At 41.9% G+C, this 13,333-nt stretch overlaps 1 protein-coding gene and 1 non-coding gene across 2 annotated transcripts in view; both read right to left on the bottom strand.

Annotated features, from left to right (window-relative positions):
• Nucleotides 1-8,263: 8,263 nt before the first annotated feature.
• Nucleotides 8,264-13,333, bottom strand: part of Rp9 (RP9 pre-mRNA splicing factor) — a 33,405-nt gene continuing 28,335 nt past the window's right edge. The window contains exons 5-6 of the mRNA XM_004652752.3: nt 11,247-11,308; nt 8,264-8,880 (exon numbers count right to left, since the gene is read on the bottom strand). Of these exons, the coding sequence (XP_004652809.1) occupies nt 8,682-8,880; nt 11,247-11,308 (261 nt within the window). The 3' untranslated portion in view covers nt 8,264-8,681. The remainder of the gene's footprint in view (nt 8,881-11,246; nt 11,309-13,333) is intronic.
• Nucleotides 12,776-12,882, bottom strand: LOC123455385. Its single transcript, XR_006633874.1, has one exon. It is a non-coding gene; the product is annotated as a U6 spliceosomal RNA (small nuclear RNA).

The raw sequence follows: 13,333 nt of genomic DNA on the forward strand, positions 1-13,333 counted from the left end.
GAATGATGAATAGGTCAATGAAGAAATGAAGAAGGAATCAAAAAATTCATTGATTCAAATGATAATGAGAACACAACATACCAAAATCTTTGGGACACAATGAAGGCAGCCTAGGGGAGAAAAAGCCAAAGAAAATACAGCAAAATACACACTTTTAGTAAAAAGTGAGGTGTACAAGAAATTAAAACAGCAGCAGAGAAGTAGGAGAGATCCGGAGCATACATAGCCCACTCAGGCAGGCTGAAGCAGCTCCAGCAGCTGCGGCTCTGGCTCTGGCAGCGGAAGCAGCTGTGGAAGCTGCAGCTCCAGCTCTGGCAGCAGTGGATCCAGCAGTGGTGGGTCCAGCAGTGGCGGATCCAGCAGCGGCAGCAGCAGCAGCAGACTGCGGGACCAGAAGTGGCGGCTTCAGAAGCAGCAGCGGCGGGTCCAGCAGTGGCGGTGCCGATCTGTAGGGCCAGTTGCCAGGCTCGGTTTGCCCCTCAGGAATAGCCAGTGCCTAGCTCCAGAAAACAGAACAGCGACCCAGCCAGCCTACTTTACTGAAACCAAAATCATCCAAAAGGTAACTGGGATTACACCAGGGAAGAAAGGGTCTCACTTGGTCACAAGCTGACTTGGAACCCTCAACAGACCACAAATCTTAACCTCTTTGTTGATAGAGGATCTGGTTGTTATAATAACTACTCTTGCATAAATACTTGGTGCTGTTTTTGATTGAATGTGTACAGTGTTTAGTTAAATTTTACAATCTACCTGCATTTTGTTCCACTCAGCCTACTTGAATACTCCCATAGCAGGCAAACTCAACCCCTAGGAACACCTTTGTAGATACTCTGAGAGTCTTAAGGGCCACACCTAACACCTTAAGCTCCTACCCTGAAGACATATAACATCAGATCAATTGATATAGCTAAGAATACCCAGCTAACTAGAAAATCCAAGCACTAACTTAATCTAAGATGCAAAAATATATACATTATAATACAAGAAACACCAAAAATCAAGATAATATAAATCCACCAAAAAGTATCAATGCATCAGAAATGACCTCCAGTGAGAGCAAATTAGAGGAAATGCATGAGAAAGATTTCAAAAGAATGATTGCAAATATGTTCAAAGAAGTCAAAGAAGAAATCAAAGGAATCAAAGAGGAAATCAAAGGAATCAAAGATGCAGGACACCAATTTAACAAAATAAAGAAGTCAATACAAGACATAAATAAGGAAATAGAAACAATAAAGAAAAACCAGTCAGAATTACTAGAAATGAAGAACACAGTGAAAGAAAAAACTCTGTAGAAAATCTCACGAGTAGAATGGATAAAGGAGAGGACAGAATATCTAAGCTAGAAGACCAGGTGGCAGATCTAATACAGTCCAACAAAGAGAAAGAAAAGCCGGGCGTGGTGGCACACGCCTTTAATCCCAGCACTCAGGAGGCAGAGGTAGGAGGATTGCCATGAGTTCAAGGCCACCCTGAGATGACAGAATTAATTCCAGGTCAGCCTGGACCAGAGTGAGACCCTACCTCAAAAAACCAAAAAAAAAAAAAAAGAGAGAAAGACAAATTAACAGAAAAGTATGAATGGGAATTTCAAGATATTCGGGACACCATGAAAAGATCAAACATAAGAATTCAGGGCATAGTAGCAGGAGAAGAATTTTACTCCAAAGGCATAGTAGGCGTCCTCAACAAAATCACAGAAGAAAACTTCCCCCAAATTGGGAAAGAGGTGCCAATGCAGAAGGAAGCCTTAGAACACCAACCAGACAAAACCTGGAAAGAACCTCTCCTCGCCATATTAAAATCAAACTACCAAACACACAATCCAAAGAAAAAATATTGAAAGCAATCAGAGAGAAAAATCAAGTTACATACAAAGGCAAGCCCATCAGGATTACAGCAGATTACTCAACACAAACTTTAAAAGCCAGAAGGGCTTGGAGTGATGTATTCCAAATTCTGAAAGATAACAACTGTCAACCAAGGTTACTTTATCCTGCAAAGCTATCCATTCAAATAGACGGAGAAATAAGGACATTCCATGACAAAAGCCATAGTAAAAAACAAAACAAAACAGTATGGTACTGGCACAAATGGAACAGAATAGAGAATCCAGATGTAAGTCTGGGTAGTTACAGCCACCTGATCTTTGACAAAAATGCCAGAAATACTAGTTGGAGAAAAGACAACCTCTTCAGTAAAGTGCTTGGAAAACTGGACATGAATGCACAGAAGGGTAAAAATATATCCTTATCTCTCTCCATGTACAAGAATTAAGTCCAAGGGCAAAGGAACACTCAGAAGCCACACATTGTTAGCAGAAAAATTTCAATGCCAGGGATGGGATTCTTTGCAGTGAGTTGTCGGCTAGGGAGACCCTGCAAACATTACAGGCCATTGTCAAGGCCCTTGATTTCCCACCAAGAATAGATGGTAAGACCTATTGCTGAAGACTCCACATACTTGGGCTGCAAGGACACTGAGAAATCCTGCTGGAGCTGAGCTGAAAACCTCCTCCACGTAGAACAGCTGACAGAATGCTAGAAAAAGCTATGCTACATGCAATTCAATGGAAGAGAGAGAAATGGACAGTGAAGATACTCAACAGTGGACACTGCAAGCCGTAAATTTGGTCAGCCAGGCCAGATGAGCCAATGGGTACAATAGTGGCATGTCTGTTATGTGGGAAATGAACTGATCTCTAATTGGATTAGAGGCCCACTCCATGGGAGGGAATACATCCCTTATACTGAAAAGCTATAAGAGAGGTAGTCAATGAGCCCTATGGGGTGTAACATCTGCTGGTGTCTGACTAATGTATATACTGTGCTAACCAACCTGCCCAGTAGGCATCATGGTGCTGAAAAGAAGTGACAGGAGTACTCAGTACTGAAATATCTCTATCACACCTTCCAAGGCTCAGGGTCCAAGAGGTGGAGGAAAGAACCTAAGAATCAAAAGAAGCGTAGGACTCCTTACAATGTACTCCTCCAGACACAAAATGTCCTTGATATCCATGACCACACAGTGTTTTACACTACATCCACAAGACCATCATAATAGGAGGAAGAGATCATGACATCAAAATAAAGACCGATTGAGAGAGTGAGGGAATAGAGTGGAGTTTCAAGGAAAAGTGGGGAGAGGGAGAGAATTATCATGGGTTACTGTCTACAATTATGCAAGTTGTCAATAATAAAAAAAATAATTAAGTCCAAATGGATAAAAAATATTATTACCAGACTTGAAACTCTGAAGCTGCTAGAGGAAAAAGAAAACTCTGGTGGTTTGATTCAGGTGTTCCCATAAACTTAGTTGTTCTGGAGGTTAGGTTCCCCAGCTGATGGTGATTGGAAATTAAAGCTTCCTGGAGGTGGTGTATTGTTGTGGTGGGCTTGTGGGTGTTATAGCCAGTTTCCCCATGCCAGTGTTTGGCACACACTCCTGTTGCTATTGTCCCTCTTATGTTGGCCAGGTGTGATTTCCACCCTCTGCTGATGCCATTGCTTTCCCTGACATAATGGAGCTTCCCTCTTGAGCCTCTGTAGGCAAATAAACCTCTTCCCCCCTCACTCAAGCTGCTCTTGGTTGGGCGATTTCCACCAGCACTGTGAACCTGACTGCAACAGTAAAGTGCTACTGAGGTGTTGGATTGCTGCTAGATTCCTGACTGTGTGGTTTTGGCCTTTTGGAGCTGATTTTCAAGAGGAATGTGGAAGGATTTGAAACCTTGGCCTAAGAGATGCATTGCAATGCTGTAAGTACAGATTGATGGACTATTCTGGTCAGAGTTGAAAGACCTGAATGCAATAAGAAGTATGGACTGTGAGGTTTGGCTTATGAGGGTGAGAAAGAGCTTTGCCTGGACTGGGCTAGCAGTTTGTGTGGGAAGCTTGCTATTATGCCCATGTTCTGAGTTGTGCAGGGTTGCTTTGAGTAGAAATGAACTGGTGTGAGCAGAGGGATATGGCAGAGAGAAAAATCTTTGGGTTAACTGCTGCCCATTCAGGTGCAATTGAGAGATTATAAAACCTTTGAGACCAGGTTAGCTGACCTGCACTGGGGCAACAGGAAGAATGTAGACTCTTCTGGAGGGGTCTGAGTGTTTAAGGAGTGTCCTGTCTTTCAAAGTCTGCTTTATTCCCCCCTGGATTAATCAGCACCCTACCTGGTATTGTGGAGTATAAGAAATGCAGGAAAGAGAGGGTCATTGAGTTTGCAACACGGTCTTGTGTTTTGGAAATGGCCATGGGCAGTGGGAAGCAGGTTTGTTGGTTGCCTGCATGAAGACCACATAGGTCCCCGAGGATGAACCATGGCTTGCAGTGGCGACCTGGTGGAGATGCTGGGACCATGAGATGGCTGCCAAAGAGAGCTGCCGGCCCAGATGAAGTTTTCCAAGACTGTGAGTAGCCTAGCTGAAGGGGTGGAATTGGAATACCAGAGACTTTTGTTGCTGGTTAAAATGATCAGACTTGGAGATTTGTCATTAACTAGTGTTGTTGGACTTGGAGCTACAGAGTTTGATGTTTGTCCTGGTTATTTTAAATCATGTATTGCTTGAGTATTTCTTTGCTATGCCCAATGCCATCTTTTGCAATGTGTATGTTTATTCTGTGCCATTATGGGTTTCTTGGGGGATTTTTTGGTATCATGGCTCAGTTAAAAGATAATGGACTATGGGGCTGGAGAGATGGCTTAGCGGTTAAGCGCTTGCCTGTGAAGCCTAAGGACCCCGGTTCGAGGCTCGGTTCCCCAGGTCCCACGTTAGCCAGATGCACAAGGGGGCGCACGCGTCTGGAGTTCGTTTGCAGAGGCTGGAAACCCTGGCGCACCCATTCTCTCTCTCTCCCTCTATCTGTCTTTCTCTCTGTGTCTGTCACTCTCAAATAAATAAATAAATAAAATTAAAAAAAAAAAGATAATGGACTATGGGGATGTTTGAACATCATAGGTATTGATTAAAAACTATGGAGATGCTGGGTATGGTGGTGCATGCCTTTAATCCCAGTACTTGGGAGGCCGAGGTAGGAGGATCGCTGTGAATTCAAGGCTACCTTGAGATTACATAGTGAATTCCAGGTAAGCCTGGGCTAGAGTGAAACCCTACTTTGAAAGAACCCCCCCAAAAATCTATGGGGACATTTAAGGTTGGACTGAAGGCACTGTATTTTACATCATGTATGGATATCAGTTTATGGGGGCCAGAGGCAGAATGTGGTAGTTTGACTCAGGTGTCCCCCATAAACTTAGTTGTTCTGGAGGTTAAGTTCCCTAGCTGATGGCAATTGGAAATTAAAGCCTCTTGGAGGCAGTGTATTGTTGGGGGCAGGCTTGTTGGTGTTATAACCAGTTTCCCCATGCCAGTGTTTGGCACACTCTCCTGTTGCTACTGTCTACCTTATGTTGACCAGGGGGTGATGTCCACCCTCTGCTCATGCCATTGTTTTCCCCTGCCATTGTGGAGCTTTCCCCTTGAGCCTGTAAGCCAAAATAAACCTCTTTTCCCCACAAGCTGCTCTTAGTTGGGTGATTTCTCCAGCAAAGCGAACCTGACTGCAACAGAAACCCTTTAACATATTGGTCTTGGCAAAGACTTTCTGCATATAACCCCAACTGTTCAGGAAATAAAACCACAGGTCAGCCCCTGGGAATTCATGAAAATTACAAAGCTTTTGCACAGCAAAGAACACTGTGAATTGAGCAAAAAGGCAACCTACAGAATGGGAGAAAATCTTTGCCAGCTATATATCTGACAGAGGATTAATATCTAGGATATACAAAGAACTCAAAAAATAAAAATAAAAAATAAGAAACCAAAAAAAAAAAACAATTAAAAAATAGGCTTTGGAAGTAAATAGAGTTTTTTTGTTTGTTTTGTTTTTTTCAGGTAGGGTCTTGTTCTAACCCAGGCTGACCTGGACTAAATAGAGAGTTCTTAAAAGAAGAAATACAGAGGACATGTAAACATCTAAACAAATGTTTGACATCCCTAGCCATCAGGGAAATGCAGACAAAGGTAGGAGGATTACTGTGAGTTCAAGGCCAGCCTGACACTACATAGTGAGTTCCACAGTAAGCCTCCAGGCTAGGCTGGAGTAAGATCCTACCTCAAAAAAAAAAAAAAATAAATAAATAAATAAAAATAAAAATAAAAATGGTGGCATACACCTTTAATCCCAGCAGAGGTAAGAGGATCACCATGAGTTTGAGGCTACCCTGAGACAACATAGTGAATTCCAAGTTACCCTGAGCCAGAGTGAGACCTTACCTCGAAAAACCAAAAAGAGAGAAATCTAGCTCCTAAAAAATGGCAGGAAATAGTGTGTTTCTTGGACACTGGGTATAGGAAACAGCACAAGTCAATACTGAATACAAATGAACACACTGCTTACTGCTGCAGTCTGGTGCTGTGAAGAACTTCTCCAGCTGCTGGCAACATTCCTAGTGTAAGGTACAGGTGGGCTGTGTTCAGCAGCAGGAGCCGAAAATAAGGGATGCACTGTGGAATTCACGTGGCCAATTCAGTCCTCTATATTCATAGCTATTCATATAGTTTTATTAGTAAATTACTTCTGTGAAGATTGTGAGAGTATAGCAATAGCAGCTAAAGCCAGGCATGGTGGCACACACCTCTAATCCCAGCACTTGGGAGGCAGAGGCAGATGGATCACCAGGGGTCTGAGGCCAGCCTGGGATTAGAGTGAGTTCCAGGTCAGCCTGGGCTACAGTGAGACTCTACCTCAAAAAAAAAAAAAAAAAAATACAGTTAACACAATGTAGCCACACAAAATGTTTTGCTATTTGTTTCAGGAACCTCTCGTTAAATCAACAAGAAATAGCAAGTGAGGGCTAGAGAGATGGCTTAGCAGTTAATGTGCTTGTCAGCAAAGCCAAAGGACCCAGGTTCTGTTTCCCAGTACCCACATAAAGCCAGATGCACAAGATGATACATGTGTCTGCAGTTTGTTTGCAGCGGGCATGCTAGCTCCCCCCCTCTCAAATAAATAAATAAAGGAAAAAACAAAGAAAATTTATTAAGAAAATCAAGTGAATACTAGCAGTTAACTTTTATAGGCCAGCAAGGCCTACATATAAAAATGGTCAACTGCATACTGTTAAAATTTTTTTTTTAATTTTTTTTTGTTGTTCATTTTTATTTATTGAGAGTGACAGAGAGAGAGAGAGAGGTAGAGAGAGAGAGAATGGGCACGCCAGGGCTTCTAGCCACTGCAAACGAACTCCAGATGCGTGCGCCCCCTTGTGCATCTGGCTAACGTGGGTCCTGGGGAATTGAGCCTCGAACCGGGGTCCTTAGGCTTCACAGGCAAGCGCTTAACCGCTAAGCCATCTCTCCAGCCCCATACTGTTAAATTTTGAAAGTAACACTTCACAGTCTTATGTTTGTGATACAGATGGTATTTTTTGGAAGATTTTATTATAAGCTAGTAAGATTGGTAAGCCATTGAGGAACAAACTGGCATATAAAGAAAACAGAATTTCTGTAATTATTATGCTGAAGCTGGGTGCAATTGTGTAAACCTGTAATCCCAACATTTGGGAGGCTGATCACAAGTTCAAGGCCAATACCCATCCCCCAGAATTAATGTATTTTGTACCTTTTAAATTTGGATCACATACCTGTCTTATAAATAAGTAGATAAATTCATTTTAAAATTACATCATGGGCTGGAGAGATTACTTAGAGGTTAAGGCACTTGCCTTAGGATCTCACATCTCCCAGGTCCACATCCAGACACACAAGGTGACACAGTGTATAAGGTGGTGCACGCACCCAAGGTGGCACACACATCTGAAGTTGGTCTGCAGTGGCTAGAGACCCTGGCTCGCTAATTCTCTCTCTCATTAAAATTACATTATGGGGCTGGAGAGATGGCTTACCAGTAGAGGTGCATTGCCTGAGAAGCCTAAGGACCCAGGTTCAATTCTCCAGGTCCCACATAAGCCAGATGCACATGGTGGCACATGCATCTGGAGGTTGTTTGCAGTGGCTACAGGCCCTGGTGTGCCTATTCTAACTCTCTCCTTTTCTCTGTCTCTAATAATGAATAAATATAAATAAACCTTTAAAAAATTATATTATGAAGGGCTGGAGAGATGGTTTAGTTGGTTAAAGGTGTTTGCTTGCAAAGCCTCACAGCCCAGGTTTGATTACACAGTACTTACACAAAGCCAGATGCACAAGACAAGGTGGCAAGAGACCCATTCTCTCTCTGCTTGCAAGTAAATAACAAAAATATTTTTAAATGAAATCATGAACTTTTATTATCCTCAACAGAAGGGTCAAGCCTGAAGTCCATGAAGTTGATTGAGTCACCCCACCAATGAAGGTAAAAACTATAGTAGCAGTACCCAGAACCTCTCAGACTTAGCTGCCCTGCTGGTGGCCTTTAGGAGCAATCACAGATGAGAGTACCAAAGCACTCCTGCCTGCAGTCAGCCTCTACCCTTTCCCAGGCGGCACCTGGGAAGAAACAGCTCACTTAGCACCTGGGAAGAGATAAGTCAGCTCCTTGGAGAGATGGTGAGAATCCACAGGTGTGATACCTGATCTCTTCCAAGTCTGTGTCCTGTGACTCTCAGATGGCATCTCTTGCTGTCCTTTGGCCAGCAAATGTGATTTTGGAAAGGAGAATGTGGAGTAACCTAAGTCCATATCACTTTGAGTCTGAACTCTCACTGGACTTGGCAGACTTATGTTTCCGTTTTTTCTTCTTTTTCTTTTCTTTTTTTCTTTTCTTGTGTTTTTCTTTCTTTTTCTTTTTCTTGTGTTTCTCTTTATATTCTGAAGAACTGGAGCTGCTCCCATCCTCATCTGAGGTAGTATCCTCCAGTAACTGTTTTAACTGCTGTATCCTAAACATATAACATTAATAAGAGCTGTGGTTTTTAATTTAAAACAGTATTGTAGAGATAAAAAGCTAAAACAAGCTGGGTGTGGTGGTGCACGCCTTTAATCCCAGTACTGGGGAGGCAGAGGTAGGTGGATCCCCTTGAGTTCGAGGCCACCCTGAGGCTACATAGCAAATTCCAGGTCAGCCTGGGCTAGAGACCCTCCCTACTTCGAAAAACAAACAAACAAACAAACAACAAAAACAGCTAAGACAATACTAATCTTTTCATTGTCTTAAATATTTCTGCAGGTTCGTACTTATCCTCATAATTTTAACTCCTTTTTTAAAAAAATATTTTCTTTCCTTCTTTTTATTTATTTATTTGAAAGAAAAAGAGAGAAAGAGAATGGGCACACCAGGGCCTCCAGCCACTGCAAACAAACTCCAGATGCATGCATGCCCTTGTGCATCTGGCTAATGTGGGTCCTGAGAAATTGAAGCTGGGTCCTTTGGACCAGGAAAACTCCTTAACCGCTAAGCCATCCCTCCAGCCCTAATTTCTTTTTAAAAAATATTTTATTTATCTATTTGAGAAAAAGAGAGATAATGGGTACACCAGAGCCTCTAGGCACTGAAAACAAATCCCAGATGCATGCGCCACCTTATGCATCTAGCTTCACATGGGTACTGGGGAATCAAACCTCGGTTCTTAGGTTTTGCAAGCAAGTGCCTTAACTGCTAAGCCATCTCTCCAGCCTATAATTTTAGCTTCTAGCATATGCTTACTTACTGAATCATCTCCCACCAAGGCTCAATTTCACAGTAACTTACTTACTCAGGAACTACATGCAGCCAGGCGTGGTGGCACACACCTTTAATTCCAAATACTCAGGAGGCAGAGGTAGGAGGATCGCAGGCAGGCCTAGCTAGGCTACAGTAAGATCCTTCCTTGGAAAAATCAAAAAATAAAAACAAGAGGAAGTTGTCAATAGAAATAAATAAATACCGCCCACCCCCACACATACATGCAACAGGTTTAAAGGCAAATCAAGTCTTTAATCCCAGCACCAGAGGTAGGAGGATTGCTGTGAGTTCAAGGCCAGCCTGAGACTACATTGTGAATTCCAGGTTTGCCTGGGCTACAGCAAGACCCTACCTTGAAAAACCAAAAAAAAAAAAAAAAAAAAAAAAGGGGGGGGGGCTGGAGATATGGTATAGTGGCTAAGGTACTCGCCTGCTAAACCTAGGTTCAATTCCCCAATACCCATGTAAGCCAGATGCACAGGTGGCACATGCATTTGGAATTTGTTTGCAGTGGCTGGAGGCCCTGGTGTGCTGATCCTCTATCTGCCTCTTTCTCTCAAATAAATAAATAAAAATAAAATATTTTTTTTTAAAAGAGAGAGAGAAAAAAAGCTCAGATCCTCAATGACAACAGAGAGGATAGATTTAATCACACAACAGTCAATTAATTGTGCAAGATATCATAATATAGCTGGCCAATACCAATTCCACTGGGTGAGGGTGCTGGGTCTTGACCACTGTTTTGTTTTTCTTTTCTATTGTTAGTGTGTGTGTATGACAGAGAGAGAGGGAGAATGGGCACACCAGGGCCTCTAGCCATTGCAAACGAACTCCAGATGCATGTGCCACCATGGGCATCTGGCTTATGTGGGACCTGAAGGATTGAACCAGAGTCCTTAGGCTTAGCAAGCATGCACCTTAACTGCTAAGCCATCTCTCCAGCCCTTGGCCACTGTTTTTAAGCAAACTTCGATGGGAGGCTGACCTGCTCATTCCTCTGATAATGGCTTGTTCAGATATAACTCCTCCTCATTGTTTACCTCACCATTCTTCTGATTATCAGAAATACTGCTTCCCAGGCTAGGGAGATGGTTCAGTAGTTAAAGGTGCTTACTTGCAAAGCCTAATGACCCAGGTTCAGTTTCCCAACACCCACATAAAGCCAGATACACAAAGTGGCACATACATTTGGAATTCATTTGCAATGGCTAGAGGCCCTAGCATACCCTATATGCACACTCTACCTCTGCTTGCAAATAAACAAATATAATAAAATAAAAATAGTTTGGGTAACATGACAAGGTCTCAGATCTTAAGGAAAAACAACAACAAAACACTAGATAAACAGGGCCAGGTATGAAGGTACACACCTTTAACCCTAGGACTTGAAAGGCTGAGGTAGGAGGACCACTGTGAATTCAAGGCTAGCCTGGGGCTACAGAGTGGTTCTAGGCCAGCCTAAGCTACAGTGAGACCTTGCCTTAAAACAAAACAAAACAAAAATCCACCCCAAAAAATATAAAAATGAAAGAAATATTGCTTCCAACTCTACTTAAGATTTTGGCATAATCAAGACAACCTCACCTTACATCCTTTTCGTGTCTTTTATTCTCTCGAATGATGTCATACATGGGATCTTCATGTGCCTTAAGGGTCAGATAAGGTTAAAGCTTGGTTAGGTCTTAAAAAATGGGAGTTCAACAAAAATTAAACCCCCTATGTTACAGAAACCAGTTTTTATTGTTTGCTATAGTTTTTAACATATTCTAATACGTGTGTGTGTGTATGTTTGTTTGTTTGTTTTTCAAGGTAGGGTTTCACTCTAGTCTAGGCTGGCCTGGAATTCACTATGTAGTCTCAGGGTGGCCTCAAACTCATGGTGATCCTCCTACCTCTGCCTTCTGAGTGCTGGGATTAAAGGCAGGTGCCACCATGCCTGGCTCTAATCTTTTTAAAAGGATGTGTCACTGTAAACTCATTAATACTATACAAAAAATCTGATTTAGAAAAACAAGAAATATTCATGTGAAAGTAATTACATAAATAGTAACATGGTCCTATTAAAAAAATACTTGCTGGCAATGTTGACCCACGCCTTTAATCACAGCACCTGGGAGGCAGAGGTAGGAGGACTGCTTGTGAATTTGAAGCCAAACTGAGCTAGAGTGAGACCCTACCTCAAAAAACCAAACAAGCAAGAAATAGTATACTGGTAGTCAAGTTAAGAGAGATTATAGTAATCCTCTGGTTTAGGTGGATAGAGGATCAAGAGATAGTATTAAATGAAACAAATGATTGTGAAATGATATGTAAGAGTGATCCAATAGGTACATAAAATATGACACATATTTAAAGAAATGTGCAAGTATATGCATCAAATGAGTTTCTAGACTATTTTGGGATATGAAGGAAAACTGGACTTGGTGGTATAAACACTGTTGTGAAAATTTCAACTGAATAAGGCAAATGCATTCCTGTATTACTTAGATAATTCAAGTTGGCTTCAAACATTCCATGTGCCCCAGTGTGCCCATTCTGTCTCTTTCTCTCTCAAATAACCAAACTCCAAATGCATGTCTGGCTTATGTGGGTACTGAGGAACTGAACCCAAGGGGTAGGTAGCCCTAAAATAGATTTCTTAATGCCTAAATAAATTTTCCTATTATAGTAATAATGTGGTTTTATGGGAACTATTTTTTCCCTATATTACATTAGTTCCTATTTTCTTTTTCTTTTTTTGAGGGGGAGGGCTTTTTTAAGGTAGGGTCTCTCTCTAGCCCAGGCTGACCTGGAATTCACTATGTAGTCTCAGGCTGGCCTTGAACTCACGGCAATCCTCCTACCTCTGCCTCCCTAGTGCTGGGATTAAAGGCATGCACCAGCACACCCGGCCTATTTTCTTTTTTTTTTTAAACTTTAAAAAAATTTCGGGGGATGGGGGTGAGGAGAGGGTCTTTTGCTGCTACAATCAAACTCCAGATGCACGTGCCACTTTGTGCATCTGGTTTTACATGGGTACTGGGGTACTGGGCTGTCAGGCTTTAATACCTGAGTTCTTTCTCCAGCCCCCCTTTTAACTTATTATTGACAACCTCCATATATATAATTTTTTTTTAAATATGGAAAGCTTCACAAATTTGTATTTCATCCTTGCACAGGGGCCATACTAATCTTCTCTGTATCATTCCAATTCTAGTGTATGTGCTGCCGAAGTGAGCACACATATTTTTTTTTTTTGGAGGCAGGGTCTCACTCTAGCTCAGGTTGACCTTGAACTCATGATGATTCTCCTATTTCAGCCTCTGAGTACTGGAATTAAAGGTATAAGCCACCCACCCAACTCTCTATTTCCTTCCTTCCTTCCTTCCTTCCTTCCTTCCTTCCTTCCTTCCTTCCTTCCTTCCTTCCTTCCTCCCGCTTTCTTTCTTTCTTTCTTTCTTTCTTTCTTTCTTTCTTTCTTTCTTTCTCTCTTTCTTTCTTTCTCTCTTTCTCTCTTTTTCTTTCTTTCGTTTTCAATGTAGGGTCTCACTCTAGCCCACATCTTTGAAGATTTTTACCATAAGGATATAGAACACCCATATACATATATATGTGTATATACATACAGACACACACATATATAATCCTTGTAAGCACAATGCTAATATATATAGGAGCAGGGCATGGTGGTA

This window comes from Jaculus jaculus, chromosome 16 (genome assembly GCF_020740685.1).
Source record: "Jaculus jaculus isolate mJacJac1 chromosome 16, mJacJac1.mat.Y.cur, whole genome shotgun sequence".
Taxonomy (NCBI): domain Eukaryota; kingdom Metazoa; phylum Chordata; class Mammalia; order Rodentia; family Dipodidae; genus Jaculus; species Jaculus jaculus.